Here is a 20,674-nt window from a genome sequence, read left to right on the forward strand (position 1 = left end):
TATGCTTTCTATAGCCTTTTAAATTCTGTAAAATCTGTGGTAATGTCTCCTAGATCTTAATATTGTAATTTAAAAAATGTATAACTGATATTGTGTAACAGGAAGAAAAGGTCTAAAAGAGCAGGGGAATTGGGAGGGGTAGGGGAAGGGAAAAAAGGGAAAGGAAAAAATATGAGAAGAGGAAAAAAAATGGAAACAAGGTCTTTGCAAATAGGGAGTGGTGAAGGGGGTGAAGGGAGGGCAAGGGAAGGGGAAAAAAATAAGAACCAAGATACTCATGTAAAGGTACAAGATCCCAATGATGAATGTAACTGTATTTTATACCGAAAATGTACCAATAAACTTAATGGGAAAAAAAAAAAAGATCCACTCCCTACTTATTCTAAGGAATGATTTAGAGAGTAGAGTAACAGCTTAGAAGGAGTTTAGAACAGCAGGGGGAGGGGTTTGGTAGGAAGAGGAAAAAGGAGATGAAGACTCTTCCTTCCTTCCTTTCTTTCTCTTTCTTTCTTTTCTTTCTCTCTCTCTTTCTGTCTCTCTCTCTCTCTCTCTTTCTAGAAAAGTCTGCAACATTTCACCCAGGGAACTGATTTTATTCAACCCTTTAATCCAATGAAATGTAAACAAATCCCCTACCCTAACTGGACAATAGCCACCATTCCTTCCACTTTTAGGCTGCCATGGAGGAGGACACAGAAGTTGGGTATTTTCCCAGCAATCTGATTGGCTGAATTTTCATCTTCGTTGTCATCAGTGATGCCTGTACCCACCTCATCACCTTCTGTAAAAAGAAGACAGATTAGGTGGAGATTAGCTGCAGAAACTCCAAACCCAACGGTACTCCTGGCTATGGACAGCCTCAAAGGGACAGTATACAGAATTGTAAAGGAATCTTATAGCAAGCCGAAAATAATTTATCCCAGCACTCTAATGTCCACATGACAAATGTATGAATTTCATTTATATGAAACATCCAGCAGTAGCAAATCAATAGGGACAGAAAAGATATTAGGGTTTATCTGGAGCCAGGAAACTGAGGGATGATAGCTAAAGGAACAGGGCTTCTTTTTTAGGGTGATGAAACGTTCTAAAATTGACTGGAATGATGGTTGTAAAACTCTGTACATATGCTGAAAATCGCTTTATTATATACTTTAAATGGGGGAGGTATATGGTTTATGAATTATATCTCAGTAAAGGTGCTACCCACTGAAAGTCCACTTCCCTCAGTTCTAGTAGGAAGGTCAGTCAGACACTACCAGCAGGTTTCAGGCAGCCATCCTGACAGACAGATACAGTGTTCAAAACTGCTGGCTCCCATGCAGCCGGGATGCAGGACCCCAAGGTACACAGTGATTACTCCGCAAGAGTCTTGGCTGTATTTCAAACTCCAGGTTTTCTAACACCCTGCTGACACACGAGTCTTTCTACAACTGCTTCCCCCCAAGAACACCTGTATGCTCAGTCTTGTTCAAAGACTTTCTACTTCAATAGGAAGACTCTGTCCATATCTGTAACACCCCATACAAAATGGCCTGATTCTGCCTTCCCACAGTTTCCTTTCCACATGCACTTCACTTTCCTCATTTTCTTTCTTGGCAATTGGATAGATGGGCAGAATTTCTTTCCTGGAATATCAGGAAACATTCATTTTCCAAAATCCAATTCAGTGCTATTCTTTTTCTTTAGAGTCTGTAAAATGGGCCAACCTCCTATCCAGCATTTGAGAATAGCTATAGATAATATGATACTTCATGTGGATCAGTGGTACAGAATGAGAACTCACCTTTGTTAAGTGCTATGGGTAAGACCAGATGTCTGGACAGAACTGGGGGACTTGAAATATCAGCTATATCAATAAATCCCACTATTTCTAAATCTGAAAGGAAAGAATCAGCATATAATTAATTCATACAAAGGGAAAGTACATTATTTTCCATGTACTGGATTTTATAAACACACTGTTTAGGTGGAGCTATCAGTATGATGACTAAGAAAGCGATCAGACTTTTCTGTGGATGAGTCTAATAATTTGCATTTTAAGTAGTTCAGGAAATGATAATTGTCTATTATTATTTTTATCAGCATAGGTATCCAGCCAAGGCAAATGCTTAAAAGTCAAATCTCATGTGTATTTTTTTGGTACCAGGGATTGAACTTGGGACCTTGCGTTTGCGAGGCAGGAAGTGGCACCAGTGAGCTAAATCCCTGGCTCAAATCTCTATATATAGTCAAGGGGGTGTTAAAACCAAATACTTCTACAACAACCTTATCCAGCCTTCTTTGGAAAGTAAATGTTTCTGTGAGAAAGAAATGCATTCTCGGGCCGGGGATTTAGCTCAGTGGTTTCGCTTCCTGCTACGCAAGCGTAAGCACCCGAGTTCGATCCCGGTACCAAAAAAAAACAAAACAAAACAAAAAAAAGAAATGCATTCTCTATAAAACCAGTATGCCCTATAATCCCAGCACTTGGGAGGTTGAGGCAGGAAGACTGCCTAGAGTTCAAGGCCAGCCTGGGCTACATAGTGAATTCAAGGCCAGCCTGAACTATGTACTGAGATCCTGTCTCAAAAAATTAAATAAAGCCAGTATGACAATGATTTCTTTCCTTTATAGAAGCTGTATTAAGCTGGGCGGAGTGGCACACCCCTGTAATCCCAGCTCCTCAGGTGGCTGGGGCAGAAGGATTACAAATTCAAGGCCAGCCTGGGGAACTCAGCAAAAACCTGTCTCAAAAAAAGAAAAAAGGGGGGGGGGGTTGGGGATTTAGCTCAGTGGTGCCACTGCCTGCCTCGAAAGCACAAGGTCCGGAGTTTGATCCCCTGTACCAAAAACAAATAAAAATAAAAAAATAAAAAGGGGCTGGGGATGCAGCTGAGTAGCACAGTGGCCCTGGGTTCAACCCCCAGTAATGAAACAAACAAACAAACAAACAACTGTACCAAACACCAACAGTATTTGCTGAAAACCTAAAATAAATAAAAAGTTGTAACCAAAACCTTTTTAAAAAAGTTTCTTCTGAGTATTATAACACAAAAACTTGAAAAACACTAAAAATTATATAGAAAAAGAGAATAACTCATTACTCATCATAAAGAAAAACTCTACTGGTATTTTGCTGAATTGCTTTTTAATCCTTCTTCTAAGCAGTACATACCCACAATGTCATGACAGTGTTGAAAGTCAGAACCACAGTGAGTAGTACACTGCTTAACTGGAGATCTGCTGCCATTACCTCCCTTAGCTGAGTAACAGATGAGTTAGCACAAGCAGAGAGTTTTCACTTGGGTAGAAAAAGGCCTCCTATATCTTAGGTGGTTTAAATATGAGCTATGACAAAAATCGTAGGCTAAAAGTCTATACTGGAAAGAAAAGACCTATTCAAATTACTCATCAAAGGATGGAGTGGAATTGAACAGGTATGAAGGCAACAAACTTTCGGGGCAGCTTAATGTACTGCTGTGTAATCACAACAGAAAGAGATGGATGCTCTGCTTCCAGAGAGCCAACAGGAAAAGCACAGAAAACAAAAAGCCTGCCCTCACAGCCCTGCATTCTAAAATCTCTACACCCAAAACAATAGACTTACTGCACACTTAACTGGAATCATCTACTGACTGGTACAATTACTTACTGAGCATCTAAGTGTCAGACATTACACTACGCATCGAGTCTACAATAGTGACTGAAAGTTATACCCGTCTCTAGGTCTTACATGTACCCTGCACTCAAAGACTCCACCCCTCAATTGGAGACAACTCTCCTCTCTACTTCTTGCCATTCTTGACTCCTTGTGTTGCCAGTCTCAGCTAAGCAGGGCACCTGTAACAGGAACCAGGGAAAAGCAGCAGCACACTGCTTTCTTTTAGCCATAACATAAGCAGCAGGGCTGGAAGAGTGCAGTATACAGAACTCAGAGCTTAGAGACCATATGGTTGAGTCCACCTATCTAGCCAATAAAGAGTGGGGAAGTCTTTCCAGAGTCCCACAGTAAGAATCATGGAGGCAGCCTCACAAGTGCAAGGACCCAAGTTCGATCCCCGGTACCAAAAAAAAAGAATCATGGAGCCAAGTCTAGAAGACAGCCCTTTACCGAGAACTCCACTTATGACGCTAATCGACCTCAGTATCTCTATGAAGAATCACCTCAAAGAGGTCAGGGCTAGTAAATATGGCCATGATTTTCAACTGTAGCAATGTGTGATGATGATCTAGGACTGGAGATTAATTCACAATCACCATAAAGGATCAATAATCTGCCACCCTCTAAATAATACATCCATTAATCCAAAGTGCTGACAACAATAGCACCCTAGCATTAGAATGTTATTAGAATATGCTATTCTTGCAGACTCCTCAGATGAAAAAGTATAAATGGCAAGTAAATATATGAAAAAATATTCAACATCACTGGTCATTCGAGAGACGCAAATTAAAACAATGCTGAGATTCCATCTCACTCCAGAAAAAATGACTATTATCAAGAAATCAACCAATAACAGATGCTGGCAGGGCTGTGGGGAAAAAGGAACCCTTCTCCACTGTTGGTGGGAGTGTAGACTGGTACAACCACCGTGGAAATCAGGGTGGAGAATCCTCGAAAAAAACTAGGACTAGAGGTTCCATTTGACCCAGCTATTTCCCTTCTTGATAACTTCCTGAAAGAATTAAAAGCATCAGGGGCCAGGGATTTAGCTCAGTGGTTCTGTAGCCTGCCGTGCAAGCGCAAGGTCCCGAGTTTGATCCCCGGTACCAAAAAAAAATAATTAAAAAGTATCAGGGCCGGGATTTAGCTCAGTGGTTTCGCCACCTGCTGCGCAAGTGCAAGGACCTGAGTTCGATCCCCGGTACCAAAAGAAGAAAAAAAAAAAGTATCATACCACAGTGATACACGAATACCCATTTTGTTTTGTTTTGTTTTGTTTTGTTTTGGTACCAGGGATTGAAATCAGGATCTTACACTTGCGAGGCAGGCAGCAGAACCACTGAACTAAATCCCGGCCCAAGTACCATGTTTATAGCAGCACAGTAATAGCTAAATCTTGGAATCAGCCCAAATGCTCATCAACTGATGAATGGATAAAGATGTGGGGTTTTTTTTAACGGGGTACTTCTCAGCCATAAGGATAAACTTGAGACATTTATAGGTAAGTGGAGGCACCTTGAGACCATACTCTTAAGTGAAATAAATTGGACACACATGTGTAAATATCACATTTTTTTTTTTTTTGGTGTGAAAAACTGAAAGTGTAAATAAGGACCAAAATGTATAATAGATATTGTGAAATAGGAAGAAAATGTTCAAATGGGAAGGGGCACTAGGGAGGGTGGAGGAGGAAAGGAAGGAAGGGAAAAGAAAAAAAAACAGACAAGAAAGATAAAATGGAAACAAAACTTTTATAAATAAGGAGGGGAAGAGGGATTGAAGGGAGAGCAGGGGAAAGAGAAAAAAATAAGAATCAAGGTGTATCATGTACAGGTATAAATTCCACATGATGAAAGTGATCATTATGTATGTCTACATTGTACCAAAAAATGTAATTTTAAAAAACGAATATGTGATTCTTTTTAATCATCCTAGTTGGTGAAGAAAGTAAAAGAACAAGTTAGAAGAAAGCAAAGATTATAGAAAAACTAGGAAGGAAGTTTTAAAAACAAGTTACCTGTGTTAATGACTTTAGGGATAGGATCAATTTCTTCATCCACGACAAAAGGCTCTGGCCTGGGGAAGACTTGAACATCAGCAGTTAGGTGGCCACACTTGAGAACAGCGTGGAAAGGTGTATATGCCAGGTCTATCAGCTTTCTAGGATATGATGATTGATTGTTACAGGGAGTAATACGATACACGGAAAAGTAATCTTTCAAGATGCAAAGTTTGTTTTCTCTTCACACTGACTCCAAAACTAAAGCTGACCGCTTGTAAAACAGAACACAATCTGACATTTTTGGTGAGGAAATTTCAATTCTAAAAACCCCAAAAGCAAGTTAATCTTTGAAATTGCAAAATTATGGTAAGGAAGTCAATATCTATAGACATCACATATTTAGTCACGGTTAATCTAAAAGAGAGTGAACTTTCAAAAACCACTATTACTAATCATTTTATCTGAATATGGACAACTTTGGGAAAATGAAGTAACAATTAGAAACTGTCAAATTATGATACTGGATTATAAAGAAGGCAAAAAAAAAAAATTTAAGCACATACCCAAACATAGACTGTACATTTTTCAAGCACAGGGGGCCATCAATAGTAAAAATTTGCCCTTCACCGTTGTTTAAGTCTATGAGACGTTCAAGGCATTCCAAGGAGTCCGTGCTTTGAAGCTACAAAGCAAGAGATGACCCCTTTAAAAGTGGTGTAATTACCAGACCACTACCAGCACGCAAGGTCACAGCCATCACAATAACACAGGCAAGAAATAACTGAGATGATTTTCTTAACAGCCAACACGAGGCAGAAATAACTACGGCAATCAGACTCAAAGTTACCAAAGAGGAATGTTCTATAAAATGACAGCAGTAGAGGTATTCACTTCCAAGTAGTTTGGCAAAGATTCTCAGAGACCACAGTTAGTATTTACACAGCATCTTCCCTCCAATGTGTTTCTAACATCTTTTGGCAAGAACCATCATTATCGACATTTTACTGAGAGAAAAACTGACACGAGGAAAGATTAATTAACCTTCCCAAAGAAATGGGAAAATCAGAAAGTTAAGCGTTAAATACCTTAGAGTAATGTCACTTTACAAAATAAAAAATAAAATAAAAATCAAAGTACACTTCTGTCAATGCGTCTGGTGGAACAGGTACAATAATTCCTGAATTAGGGAAATAACTAACTCCAAAAACAACCCCTTAACTCTTCATGATCCATTAGCAGGATGGATAACAATTCCAGCTATGTTCCCCAGATGGGGCAACACTCTGAAATGTCAAAGAGCACTTGAGACAGGAGACTTTCAAACAGAAATAGTGAGCAGCCCCTGATGAAAACAACAGAACACAGTATTATAGCACATGCAATAAAGTAGTAATAGAATATACTAAAAAATACCTGGAGCCCTAAGGTTTATTTAACTAAAACTGAAAAAAAGGTATTACCTCTTCCAAATTTGCCATGCACATGATGTACAACTTAGACGGGAAAGGAAAAGGTAGTGGAAACCTGTTGCTCTCACTTCTTTGATTGTGAGTAGCCAGGGAATGTCGAAGCGACCCTCTACCAATGCCAAGACAGCCATCGGTCACCAGAACCACCTGTTTGCAGAAAGAGAGAGGAGGTTTATATGTTAAATTACATATGTAAAGCAGTTCCATTTTGCAATGTTTTCCCTCCTCTTAGAAAGGAGGCCTGAGGAAACTGGTGTGATGGGAAAGTTCTTCATTTTAACTGCAGCAGTGGTTACACATATGTATGCATTTGTCAATTCCGTGAATTGTGTCTTTAAAATTTATGCATTTTACTCTATTTCCTTTATATAAAATGTCAATAAGCCTTCCTCTGAACCCTTCCAATTTTTACTTAATTGTACTAAAACTAGAAACCTATCTCTTAGAGAAGGAGTTGGTACTTAAGGAACCCATGTAAAAAATAGCATGACTTATTTCATATATGTTCCTTGGAAGTATGTACCAGTCCATAAGTTTGAACTCTGCCGCTTTATTTCATTATTTTTGCAAAAGGATACTTTATCCTTTTCTGTCTCCCAGTTGTCACTTTTTTTTTCAAAATTTTATTTATTTATTTATTTATTTTGGTACTGGGGATCGAACTTGGGTCCTTGTGCTTATGAGGGAGGCGACGGAACCACTGAGTTAAATCCCCCCCCATCCTCAAAATTTATTTATTTATTTATTTGGTACCAGGGATCGAACTCGGGTCTTTGCACTTGCGCAGCAAAGATGACAAATTCTATCTCTAGTTAACTAAAATGACAATTATAAGTGATAATCAGAAGTCCATAAGATCTTTTAAAAAATGCATACTTAAGAGCTGGGTGTGGTGGTACATGCCTGTAATCCCAGCTACTCAGGAAGCTGAGGCAGGAGATTGCAAATTCAAGAGCAGCCTGAACAATTTAGTAAGACATTATCTTAAAATAAAAATTTTTTAAAAGGCCAGGGATGAAGCTCATGGTAGAGTGGCCCTGGGTTCAATCTCCAGTATTGCAGGGCGGGGGGGAGCATACTTATTCAACCCATAATTTGCAAAATCCGAAAGCCAATAAAATATACCAACAATAGATGGTAACGGCAAAACCATTTTTCTTTTCTTTATTGCTTCAGGGAAATCCTGTGGGGGCAAGTATTAGGCAAAGAAAGCAAAAATAATCCTCCCATCAGCTTCCCTGGGGAGGATTAGTTTTGTTTTTTTTTGCCTAGTCCAGTAACTTGATAATAACAGGCCATTAAAGCAGTACTAGGTGTGAAATACTAAGTTGGCCCTAACTCCCAAAGTCCAAGGATGCTCGCTCAACGGCAGCCCCCTAAAGGGATCTCATCTTTTGGGAAGATGATCAACTGACAACAGGCAGTTTCCTTTAATGGGCAGCACCAACTGCTGTATAGCAATTTGCTTCTGATATTAGCTTTGTTAGGTGCATTGTGATAATGAAGTATTTTATGTAATGCCAAGATGAGACAGACTTCACTCAGATAGTGAAGACAGTCCATTTCTCTAAAATCTTGATTTAACAAATTCTAAATATATAGAAATTTGATACTGATTGGTTATAAAAACAATCACTAATAACCACCATCTCTAATAAACACTACCACAGTGTTTTGGGTCCAAGCGGCTTGGCAAGTCTCAGCCTGGTCCCTTGTCATCAGGGTCTAGTTCATATCAAATTCAAATTCTTTCTTTCAAAGAAAGAAAAACATCAAAGGCATAAGTCTGCACAGTGCACTAAGTCTAGCTCTTAAATTTTTTCCCTGAATTTCTCCTCTAAGACCACAGAAGAAAGAGCAAATACACCGTGGTACCGGCTAGCTACTGGTCCAGAAGATACAAAAAAATTTCATTTATTCAGTGTTCTGTTAGGAAATTAGATATTCTATTTATATTGATTTGCCAAAATAAATAAAACCTATGAAGTGCCAAAGTTTTACTTCTGAAAAGGAACCGATCACAGGGCATTTACTAGCTTCTTTAGCAAATATCCACTGACCTCTGATTTAATCTTAGTAGGTCAAAGTCTTTATGAACCTGAGAGTTTATATTTTATCAAACACAGGTTTTCACAGTAAAAAAAAAGGTTTTAAAATTTTCTTTTTTAGTATACAGTTTTGACAACTACAGTTACATAACCATCCCCATTATCTAGGTAAACAGTTCTACTGCTTCCTAAATTCCTTCTTACTTCTTTTGAATCAATCATACCCCTCCCTCACTCCCAGACGACCACAATCTTCTTTTGATTGAAAAACAAATAGAAATGATACTACTGATACTACTGAGAAATCCTGTGTTTGGCCCTATAATAAGAAGCCATGAGGCCAGATGTGGTGGCGGCATGCCTGTAATCCCAGAACTCGAGAGGTTGAGGCAGGAGGATCACTGTGAGTTTGAGGCCAGCCTGGGCTACACAGTGAGTTCAAGGCCAGCCTGAACTACATAGTGAGACCCTGTATCAAAAAAAAACAAAAAAAAAGGCCAGGGATTTAGCTCAGTGGCACTGCACCTGCCTCCCAAGCGCAAGATCCTGAGTTCAATCCCCATACCAAAAAAACCCCCAAAAAATAAAATCCCAAAAAGTCATGTACCCACTGCCTGGATTTATAAATAGTTTTATCTGAACACCTACTCACTTATTCATTATCTAAGGCTAAGAGCAGAGTTGAATAACTCCCACAGTAAAGTCTAAAATAAAGAAAAAGTCTGCTAATCCTGTTGCAGACTGTTATGATTTTCCTTTCAGCAATGTTTTCTTCTTCTGAATATCTACTAATACCCAAAGTACCTGTTCATAGCAAACTTCCCATTCTTTTTCTGCTGCTACTCTGCTCTGATTTGATGCTAATGTGGACCCACTGTGAACTCTATGTAAAGAGCAACAGGTTTTATGACATTCCCAATCCCACTTTTATATAATCAGAGCAGTGAGAGAGGTACACTGGCTACCTCAGATAATGAAGACAGACTGTACAGTACTGGTGTTTACAATTCTATCACTCAAAATGACAATCACTCCTTCCAGGGGGTGCAGTTCTCAAATTCCACTGTGGGCCCTTTGTCTTTTATGCAAACATTCCTCCTGCGCAGTAAGTCAATTTACTAGGAAGATGCCTTCCTTACGGCATAATTTTGCTGCTTTCTGAGCACATTAGTGTGATTCAGATTAGATTAGTGTGATAAGATTAGAGTGATTTAGAACCTTCTTTAAAAAACATACCAATAGTGTAAAATGTAGTTTGTGGAAATTACAATGTCTGCTGTATTAGAGCCCGAGGAGGAAAATCAAAGCACCACAGTGGTTAATGTTTTTAACTTGGGGCAATGAGAAAGAATTGATCTTTACCTGGCAAGGAATTGCACCACCCCATTCCTGCTGAACAATATTGCAAACACCGACTAATGCAGACTCCAGGCAGGTTTTGTCGTAATCATCCATATTACTTAGCGCTTCCTTTTTGAGTAAAAAAAATAAAGTTCTTCATTATTCTTTATTGTTTTAATTTGTTATTAGAAAATAACACAAACTATTCAAAGTATGCATATTACACAGAGGGCACTGAGTTTGAGAGCCCAAAGCATAGGTTCTTAAAGACAAACAGTAAAACAGACTTCTTTAACTATAAAGGAAAATTAGATGAGCTTCTTTTGCTCTACACCCTCTTATTAAGTGAGAATCAACGTTTCTCCAAGTTTCTGTCCTTTAGGTGGACCCTGAAGGAAAATACTGAAGAACTTAAAACATCACAAAAATAATGACAAAATTTACTGAGTGTTAACTGTATGCTAAACACCATTCTGGGCACTTTACATACATTTCATCATCATGGTTTTTTTTTTTTTCCAGTACTGGGGATAGAACTCAGGACCTTACGCTTGTGAGGGGGGCACAGTGCCACTGAGCTAAATCCCCGGCCCCTCATCTTCATGTTATTAACCCTCCTTCAATTGAGGAAACTAAGGCACACAAAGATGAAGAGACTTTCCCAAATCTTTCCCAAGAGCAGAACCTGTATTTCCACCCAAGCAGACTGACTCCAAGGTTCCTGTGCTTCATCATTACTTCCCGTTCTTTCTATAGCAATTCTCTGCTTCAGAACCACGGGACACCAGAAATCCTTAGCTTATTAGTCACTTACAAGAAAGCCATGGCAAGCTGGGTTCATTGGTGCAGACCTGTAATCTCAGCTACTCAGGAGGCTAAGACAGGAGGATAGTGAGTTTGAAGCAAGCTAGACTATAATTGAGACCTGAATCCTAAAAACAAAACAAATAAACCAACAAAATAAGCTTTTTTGCAAAAATTAGACTAGTTTGTGTCTTTTTTTTTTTTTAAATAGGATGTCACTAACTAGTTCAGGCTAAACTTGAAGTTGCTAAGTTTTCCAGGCAGGCACAGAACTCACAATCCTGCTGCCTCAGCCTCCCAAGTGCTAGGATTACAGGTATGTGCTGCCACATGCAGGCTTAAAAAAAAACCTTTTGAATCTGTTTAGAGATAAACAGAATGCTGTAGGAAAAATTTATACTTATTATATATACATTTTTTTTCTGGTACTGGGAATCAAATTCAGGGCCTCACACTTGCCAGGCAGGTGCTGCGTCGCTGAGCTACATTCCTGGCCCATATACTTAATATTTTGTTTTGTTTTGTTTTTGGTACCAGGGATTGAACTTGGGTCTTTGTGCTTGTGAGGCAGGTGGCGGAATCACTGAGCTAAATCCCCGGCCCTATACTTAACAGTTCAAACTATGTTGATCCTGGATTTCTAAGTTGCCTAACGATTATTAAACTGCAGCTTAATCCCACAAGCACTGACTGCTTGGCCTGGGTAAGGCACTACACTAAGCACTGCTAGAAATAACAGTTTAGAGACATCAGAAAGTAAACTCTTTGGCACATTAACGAAGGTACCTTGGGAAGAAAATACCTACCAATCAAGGTTGACAAATTAGAATTTCTTGGTATATGTATACCAAAGCTCCTTGCTGGAGAGTAATATCATTTTTTTTTTTTAATAAGGAAGAGATAGTTTTCATTTCCCTGAGTTTTATGGGAAGGTAGAAAAAAAAGGAGTGTTGAATCTAAAGATGCTGAATTTTAGGAAACAGCCATTACATTCTGAGATGCTCCCTTGTCTATAGGGAAGTCAAGAAAAACAAGAGAATAAGGCAGCAACCCCCACCTCTACCTCACAGCTCTACCATAGAAAGATAAAAGACTTCGTAATTGTAGATCTTGCTTTACAGCTATACATATCAGCACCCATACACTTATTATTAAATAATTCCAAGTTCTACAAATTCAGTGTAATGCTATAATATAGTTTTCGGGCTCTGTAAACACAAGAACGTGGTCTTTTTGTACCTGCAGGGTGTTATAATCTCTTGTGAAGGGAACCATCAACTCCCAGAGTGATGAAAAAACCACCAGGGCTGTAAATTCAAGCTTGTAATTCGTGGCCATGTGCTCAAACAGCATCGTCAGACCGTGGGCGGCTAGGTGCTTGCGCTGGTACTCCTCGGACCCCTCGATGGACACGGGGCGGGTCATGGAAAGGGACACATCCATCACCACCACTGTTGGCATGGTGAAGACCACCCCAGTGCTCCCAGTCAGGATGCAAAGAGACAGCTACAAGCAGAGCAATGCTGTGGAAAACAAAAAGGCCCTATGTGTCATGGGAAGGAGAACAATTATTCACCATAATTTTAAGTGTTTTCCCAGAAATAAATGAAGGCAAGCACAATGAAACTGAAGAGAAGGCAATCTGCAGAGAATTTAGTCAGAAGGAAGCAAGCACCTTAGTTCACTGTGAGGACCATTCCAGAATCACCCACTAAGTGGCCATAAACAAGGGGGCACCGTAAGTATTTCTATTGAAAAAAAAAAAATTCAGATGGTTCTTGACTTTTATACTTTCAATCTTTTTCTTTTTTTCTTTTCGTACCAGGGATTGAACTCGGGTCCGTGTGCTTGCGCAGCAGGCAGCGAAACCACTGAGCTAAATCCTCGGCCTATACTTTCAATCTTTACACAACTTAATACAATAAACATACCTACACCACCTCTCCAACACTAAATTTACCGAACATTTCTATTTACCATCTGGTGGTACCACTGTACAGTATGTGACAACTGTCCATTCTTTTTTTGCCACCACCAGCACTGTAATCAATATAGCAGTATTAGTCCATAGGTCTAATTATTTTGTGGCTTAGGGCTTTGTTCTATTAAAATGAATACACTAGCATTGAAAAAAAATACAAAATATGAAAATGGAAGGGGCTGTAAAGTCAGAATTCAAATTGGTAAAACACTGGAAATCATTAAGCATGACAAAAGCAATACACAGTGGGCCTTGGTAATACCAATGATGCTTTAACTGTGAAGGAAAAGAAAATTAAAGAGTGTGGAGGAAAGCTGGAATTCTCTTATGTGACTGTGTAGGAAAGTTTAAATGTAGAAATGGAGGAAACAGAGTTCTTTAATAAAATGATGGATTAAGAACTGCCATGAAGAGCTATGGTGGCTCATGCTTGTAATCCCAGCTGCTCTGGAGGCTGAGGCAGGAGGATCACAAGTTCAAGTCTAGGCTGGGTAAGTCAGTGAGACTCTGTCTCAAAATAAAATTGAAAAAAGAACTGGGGATACAGTTTAGTGGTAGAGCTCTTGCCTAGTATGCACAATCTCACTGAAATCTCATTTGATCTCATATGGAAAGAAAAAAAACTAGCGTGAAAAAATATTTCTGTGCTCAAAAATAATGAAAAAAGTTCACGATACACAGACTTGTTCATGGGGCTATAGCTTCTTGCTACTCTATTATTAAGTAAACTATAGTGTACTGACACAATGGAAAAATTATATGCCATAAATACATGACACAGATATAAAAATATTTATATAAAGTATTAGTAACTAAGAAAAGCAGGTCACAGGGTAAGTGTATACTGCTTCCAACTTCATAAAAATCACATTACATAAACCATTAGAAAACACTCTAGGTGGATATAAACAGGTTAGAAATTGAATGTTCACTAATTTATTTTTTGGAATTTACTTCAAAACATTTAACAATGTTAAATGCATGGTGATGCATGCCTGTAATCCCACCACTCAGGAGGCTGAGGCAGGAGGATCACTATAAGAGGGGGGTACTGGGGATGGAACTCATGGCCTTGCACTTGCGAGGCAGGCACAGTGCCACTGAGCTAAGTCCCTGGCCCCATCATTGTAAGTTTAAGGTCAATTTGGGGTACATGTTAAGTTCAAGGCCAGCCTGAAGAGTGAGACCCTGTCTCAAAAACAAGGGCCGGGGATATAGTTCAGTGGCACTGCACCTGCCTCACAAGCACAAGGTCCTGATTTTGATCCCTGGAACAAGAAAAAAACCCCCCAAAAACAATAACCAGATTGCTTGTTGGTACAGTGCTCAAATGTAAATGTGTGATATTCTAAAATTCCATTAGGAAAAGCATCAGCAACCACAACCAGAAAAACAGAAGCAATTCAGCTCATCTGGAGAATGGTACAAGAGAGGTGTAAAAGGGAATTCTATAACTACTAAGTACCGCAAAGGAGCATGTGAGAACTGTGGGGCTATGACACACAAAAAGAAAGACTACTTTGGGCCAGGGATTTAGCTCAGTGGTTCCACCGCCTGCCTCAGAAGACTGCGTTGAGGGACTGAGGTGAGTTGAAGCCAAATTTGTAGGCACTAATATAGCTCCAGATGAACACGTCCAGCTTTGGCTGATGTTTGACTATGATGGGAAGAAAGATCAGTGGAGTGGCTATAATCCAGAAGAACACATGAAAATCGTGGAAGAGTATGCAAGTTTATCTGTCAAAACGAACACTGAAAGCCCAGAAACTCCAAGAAGAATTAGCCTCAGGAAAATGAGCAGAACAAGCGAATTCTCCCAAACACCAGTGGGGAGAAGAGGAACCACATTCTCAGATGGAAAAAGATCATAACAGTGAAGATGAGGAGGAAGATAAATATGTGGATGACATTGACATGGCTGGAAAGAATTTTGACTCTAAGAGACGAATTACTGTCCGGAATCTAAGGATTCAAGAAGATATCGCAAAGTATTTGAGAAACTTGGATCTAAATTCTGCCTATTGTGATCCAAAAACTAGTGCAATGAGAGAGAATCCATATGCCAATGCAAGAAAGAATCCAGATGAAGTGAGTTATGCAGGAGATAACTTTGTTAGATACACAGGAGATACTATTTCAATGGCTCAGACACAGTTGTTTGCTTGGGAAGCCTATGACAGTGGTTCCGCCACCTGCCTCACAAGTGCAAGGTTCCGAGTTCGATCCCCGGTACCAAAAAAAAAAAAAAGAAAAGAAAAGAAAAAAGGAAGACGTGAAGATCAACAATCATAGACATATCTGGGGATCTTACTGGAAAGAAGGCAAATGGGGACACAAATGTTGCCACTCGTCTTTCAAGTATTCCTATCATACAGGCGAAGCTGGGAAGGTGTTAATTCAGAAGAATGTATTACAAATGATGTAAGTGGAGAAGAATGTATGAAAAAGCCTCAGACTCTCATGGAGATGCACCAGGAAAAACTAAAAGATGAGAAAAAGAAGAAAAAGAAGCACTGAAAGAGCAGCTCAGAGAGTAATGATGAGGAAAAGAAATACAAAAAAATTGAAAAAGGCATTGAATGCAAAGGAAGCCCGCCTTCTTCAAGTCAAGGAGATCACGCAGATTGATGAGAGGAAGCAGCCTTGTAAGAGTGTATGTGAAACTTGGGAGCCCACTGAAGAGGAAATGGAGGCCTACAGAATGAAATATCAGAAGCCAGATAACCCCATGGCCTCTTTCCTTGGACAGTAATAACTAGTCATGAACGGTCATCCAGGGCAGACACAACTGACACAACTTCAACTTCAACTTCTTGATAATTGCAGGTAGAAGAATCCTTGCCTACTCTTCTTGCTGCCTAACTTTAATAAAGCTTTAGAAGTCTCAAAAAAAATTTCATTAGGCTGCTGGGAACCCAGAACATAGTGATTCATGGAAACAATGTTATAAGAAGGGGTTGGGGTGCAGCTTAAATAAGAAACCCTTTTACCACACAATGGCCATAGATACCTTTCAAATACAGTAATGTCTCCCAAATCCAACAACAATAAAGCAAAATCAGAGGTAAGAATTTTCCAAATCCTAACAAGGCTAAAATATTTAACCATTTTAATAAGAAATTAAAATGTGTAACCCTCCTCTCTGTCTCATTAAACACGTGTGCCAAACATAATTCACTCTCTTAAGATGACATGGTGTTGCCACTCTGAATACCAATACTGTACTGTCCAGCACGCTGCATGCTGTTTCACTTAATTCTAGCATTTCCCCAAGTGTGGGCTGCAGAACACTGCTCTGGAGAGACACTCAAGAAAAATGAGTTCAAATCTTACTAAAGATGCTGAGAAGTTCTACAGCAAAGTCTAATTTACTAATGGTGTTTCCCATTTAACACTTCTCTACATAATTGCTGTTAAGGTCCCAGGGAACAAACACTGTATAGAACACACACAGAAACAATGCCTTACACTGAAGAGATTCGAGTTTCTGTTGTGGTCCTTCTAATTTGGATTCTAATTCTTAGACCGTAAGTATGTATTCTACTTTTCTCAGTAATCCTCTGTAATCCTTCTTGCTTTTCCTGATTTGGTGAGTTGTGGCTACCATGGGCTGGAAAGCCAGGTAATTAAGCTTGTTAAAATTGTACACAAAGTCAAAATTAACAGGCTTTGAGAACCTGGTGGTGTCTTCTACAGTAAATTGCATGAGTTGAGGTGAATCAAGTTGGTATTATTTTGTCTAATCAGTGTTTAATTCCTTTCTGTGCTATGCTGTTCAAGAAGTGAAGGCCTATACCATACTGGTTCAACTACAGTACACTGGACCACAAGCTCACTTAGGACAGGGCCAAGGTCAGATTTTGCCCACCAATGTCTCTTCAGAACTTACCAGAGTAACTGGCACATAGGAGGTGCTCAAGAAATACTTGATAATGTCTAACAAACCACCCCTAATCACCAGATAACGTATAGCAGTAACTCTTTAGCAAAATACATTACAGATTTTAATTCTGGTCAGCAGAATCACATTTCTTTCTCCTCTTCTTCAAGGCTGAGAAATCAGAAGCCCCTACATCTGTGACCAGGTAGAGTTTATTCAGCTCCTGTGGTACTGCCATTCATGCATGGAGGCCGTTATGTTTTTAAAAGTCGAAGATCACAGGGAGTACTGTCCTCACCTATGAGAAGAGGAAATCCTTCACACAGACCTACATTAGGTATGAAAAAGCACTTTTGGAGCCCACGAAACCTACTGTTAACACTGGAATGGGTGACCCCAACTGTTGGTCTTGCCTTCTTGAAGCCACCTCGGGGTGTTTTTTCTTCCCGGATGCATCGCAACAGTGGCAAATTTGTGGGAAACAAATTTAGTACTCAGGTTGTAAGCACAGGGGTAGAGAGGGAACTGAAATTTTGAAGAATGATAGCTTATTCAAGCAGTCTAGGCCTAATTAAAAATAAAACTAGATAGGCCAGGGATTTAACTCAGTGGTGCCGCGCCTGCCTTGAAAGCGAAAGGTCCTGAGTTCGGTCCCCGGTACCATAAACAAAACAAAAAAACAAATAAAAATCCCTGCCCACCCCGTTTAGTAATTTTGTGAGAACACGATGCATTCCTCATTTGGGTTGAATCTGAGCCTCACATTTCTCCACCTGCCCTATCCTTTTCCATTTGTATTGTTTACATAAAGCTTCAGACAACTAGAACTATCCTTCTCAAGAACAGCCTACTCCTGAGGATAAATCTTAGTTGCCTGACTTTGCATTAAATGCCAAGTCTAAACAACAAAAAAAAAGCTGTCTCCATGAGGTACACACAATTCTTCTCCGGAGGTGATTAAAATACTGATTCTCAGTAGTTTCCCTTACCTAATCCCTGTCAGCCTGACTTGCTCTGAGGAGGCCCTCGGAGCTCTCAGAGTCGGCCTCGACTCTAAACGTCCAACCTCGAAATACACAATTCCTACATTTGGATCGCACCTGAAGTAAGTGCTTTTACCTTCAAAATCAGTCAAAAGCATTTGAGATCTGGAAGTCTCTGCCGGGAAGGAGCGTGCCAGGGCAGGGGCCAAATCGTGCTGTGTACAGGGAGCTGGAGACTCCGGGTCGCAGGGCGAGGGGAGGCCGGGAGCAGGGCCCGGAACCAGCGCCTCGGAGACGGCGCGGGGCGGCTCCCGAGAGGCAAGAAGGCCGGGCGTGGGCCCTGCGTTGTTCTTCAGCCCTAACCTTCCCACGCGGAGCCCCGACAAAGAAGGAAATGCAACCCTGCCACCCTGGCCTCCCCACTCACCCCGAGTCCATAGCCGGCCACGGTCCGTCAGCTTAAACTTTCCGCCGGCGCGCCACAGCCGGAACTATTGGGCCGCGAGAGGAAAGGAACCTCGGCGCGGACAAGGAACACGGGCTCAGGCGGGGCTACGACTCGGCTTGGCCGCTAGGGGGCGCGCCCTTCCCCGCGCCTCTCTCCGAAGGCACCTGCGCCCCACGTTCCCATCCTCGTCCCCCTCCCCAACTTCTCAGAGCCCTGGGGGTGCCTCTTCCTTCTAGCTCTCAGTGCACTGCACTCTTCTTCCCACTACCCACGGCCCCCTTCCTTACACATCCGTGGGCTTCCTCTGGCCGTGCGACCCTGTGACTTGTTCACACTTCTGTGCACTCACCTGGCCCAGCCCGTCCTCACACCTCTTTGTCTCTTCTGATACCTCGCACACATCTTCTGAGAATACTCTACCTACTTTCTCTAAACTAATTCCCTGCCCAGCGGTGCTCCCACTAAGCACTACACATTTTTTTCAACTGCCCAAAGCCCGATTTTCACCCAGACTAGATATTCTCTGTCTGTGTGCTTACATTCTCTCCCTCCCGTCGTTATTGTTTGCTTGCTTTTTGAGAGATGGTCTCGCTGTGTAGTTCAGGCTGGCCTTGAACTCACTATGTAGCCCAGGCTGATCTTGGACTTGTAGGATCCTCCTGTCTCAGCCTCTCAGGTGGTGGGATCACAGGTGTGCGCCACCACACCTGGGTTTTTCTCCCATCTTTGAAAGAAGCAGAGAAATGAGTCAGTCCCTTCTTCCCAGAGCAAGGTGCAGTGCCGAGAGGTTTGTAATTCAGCTTCACTGAAAGGCCTCTCTGGTCACCTTGTGCTCCCATGTAGCCTGTGCTTTGGTGAGGTCCTTGCAAGAGCAGGAGGTGACTTTCTAACCCTGCAGGCAGTGGAGAATGCCTGCTCCATGGATGCCAGCAGCCCCTGGGGAGTTGTGGTTCATAGGACAGTGTTGTGCCACAAGGTTTACAGGTGGGAACAGAAAGCCCTCTTGAAGGGCTGGTGCCTCTGCCTCTAGCTTTGAGCTGGTGGCATATGGAAAGATGGGGGTGGGACAAGGACGGAGAGTGCTCTGAACTGGACACCCGAGTCTGACTTTTCACAGCTGGTCCTGTGGGAGAGCATGGGTCCAGTTGCTCGTGTTCCTTCCTGTCTCCTCTTTATACCAGAGGTGTCAGAGAAAGACTAGTGAGTCTGGTAACATCTTCACCAGCATGAAGGCCCACGGCCTGCAGACTGCCCTGTGTGCTTCACAACTTCTTTCTTCAACCTTGCTGGTCTCCAGGTGCAGCTTCCCTAGGATGAATGTTAGCATTATATATGCCTAAAATGTACCAATCAATGTTTTGCTATTTAAAAAAACAACAACCTTGCTGGTCTCACCTGCTCAAGATCTTATAATGCTCAAGCAGGCACAGGGTTGTGGGGAAGAGGGCAGCCTACTGATTACTTAGTCATACTTTCTTTTTTCTATTTAACTCTTTATTAGAGCATGTTAGTAATACAGGGTAGTGAGGTTCATTTTGGGAAATTGGTACAAACATTTAACACATCTTGCTCATTTTCAATCTTGTTACTTTCCTTTCTCCATTTCTTCCCTCTCCCCTAATCACCTTTCTCTCTCCAAAGGTCTGCCTTCTAGTTTCCTGTCATCTCTCCCTTATCTAAGTAAATTTCTTTGTTTCTCATATAAGAGAAACTACAATGTTGAGTTTTCTGAGTCTGGCTTGCTCATAATGTCTGATCTTGTGTTCTGAGTGATGTGGCCAAGAATTTGTAGGCACAGCGTTGTCTAGTTAGCCCGAAAGTGGTGATGGCTCAGCCGAGGAGTTACTGTTTGTCTTGGTTACTTTCTCATTGCTGGGACAGATTACCTGACACCCACAATTGTAAGGAGGAAACATTTATTTTGGCTCACAGTTTGTAGAGGTTTCAGTTCATAGTCATCTGGCTCCAAGGCAGAGGGGCATGGGAGAGGGGCGTGGCAGAGGAGAAACACCTCAAGGCATGGCAGTGGAAGCTGATAGACCAAGGGAGGAGGCTCAAAGATAGACCCTTCC

The 20,674-nt window shown here is 41.0% G+C and overlaps 1 protein-coding gene and 1 pseudogene across 3 annotated transcripts in view; one reads left to right on the plus strand and one right to left on the minus strand.

The window, feature by feature from the left end:
• Positions 1–18,706, minus strand: part of Ints14 (integrator complex subunit 14) — a 36,205-nt gene extending 17,499 nt beyond the window's left edge. The window contains exons 1-8 of one of the 3 annotated variants that reach the window (XM_004855614.3): positions 18,582–18,706; positions 12,550–12,833; positions 10,528–10,635; positions 7,109–7,264; positions 6,212–6,330; positions 5,664–5,806; positions 1,787–1,879; positions 637–781 (exon numbers count right to left, since the gene is read on the minus strand). In XM_004855614.3, the coding sequence (XP_004855671.1) occupies positions 637–781; positions 1,787–1,879; positions 5,664–5,806; positions 6,212–6,330; positions 7,109–7,264; positions 10,528–10,635; positions 12,550–12,771 (986 nt within the window). In that variant the 5' untranslated portion in view covers positions 12,772–12,833; positions 18,582–18,706. Of the gene's footprint in view, positions 1–636; positions 782–1,786; positions 1,880–5,663; positions 5,807–6,211; positions 6,331–7,108; positions 7,265–10,527; positions 10,636–12,549; positions 12,834–17,290; positions 17,444–18,290 lie in introns of those variants that run through there. The other 2 variants (XM_004855615.2, XM_004855616.3) reach the window with 2 other exon arrangements.
• On the plus strand, positions 13,518–16,145 carry LOC101712298 (pre-mRNA-splicing factor SLU7 pseudogene; annotated as a pseudogene).
• Positions 18,707–20,674: the final 1,968 nt, after the last annotated feature.

This window comes from Heterocephalus glaber, unplaced genomic scaffold, assembly GCF_053883595.1.
Source record: "Heterocephalus glaber isolate CG9 unplaced genomic scaffold, H.glaber_assembly_v1.0 deba00001689, whole genome shotgun sequence".
NCBI lineage: Eukaryota > Metazoa > Chordata > Mammalia > Rodentia > Bathyergidae > Heterocephalus > Heterocephalus glaber.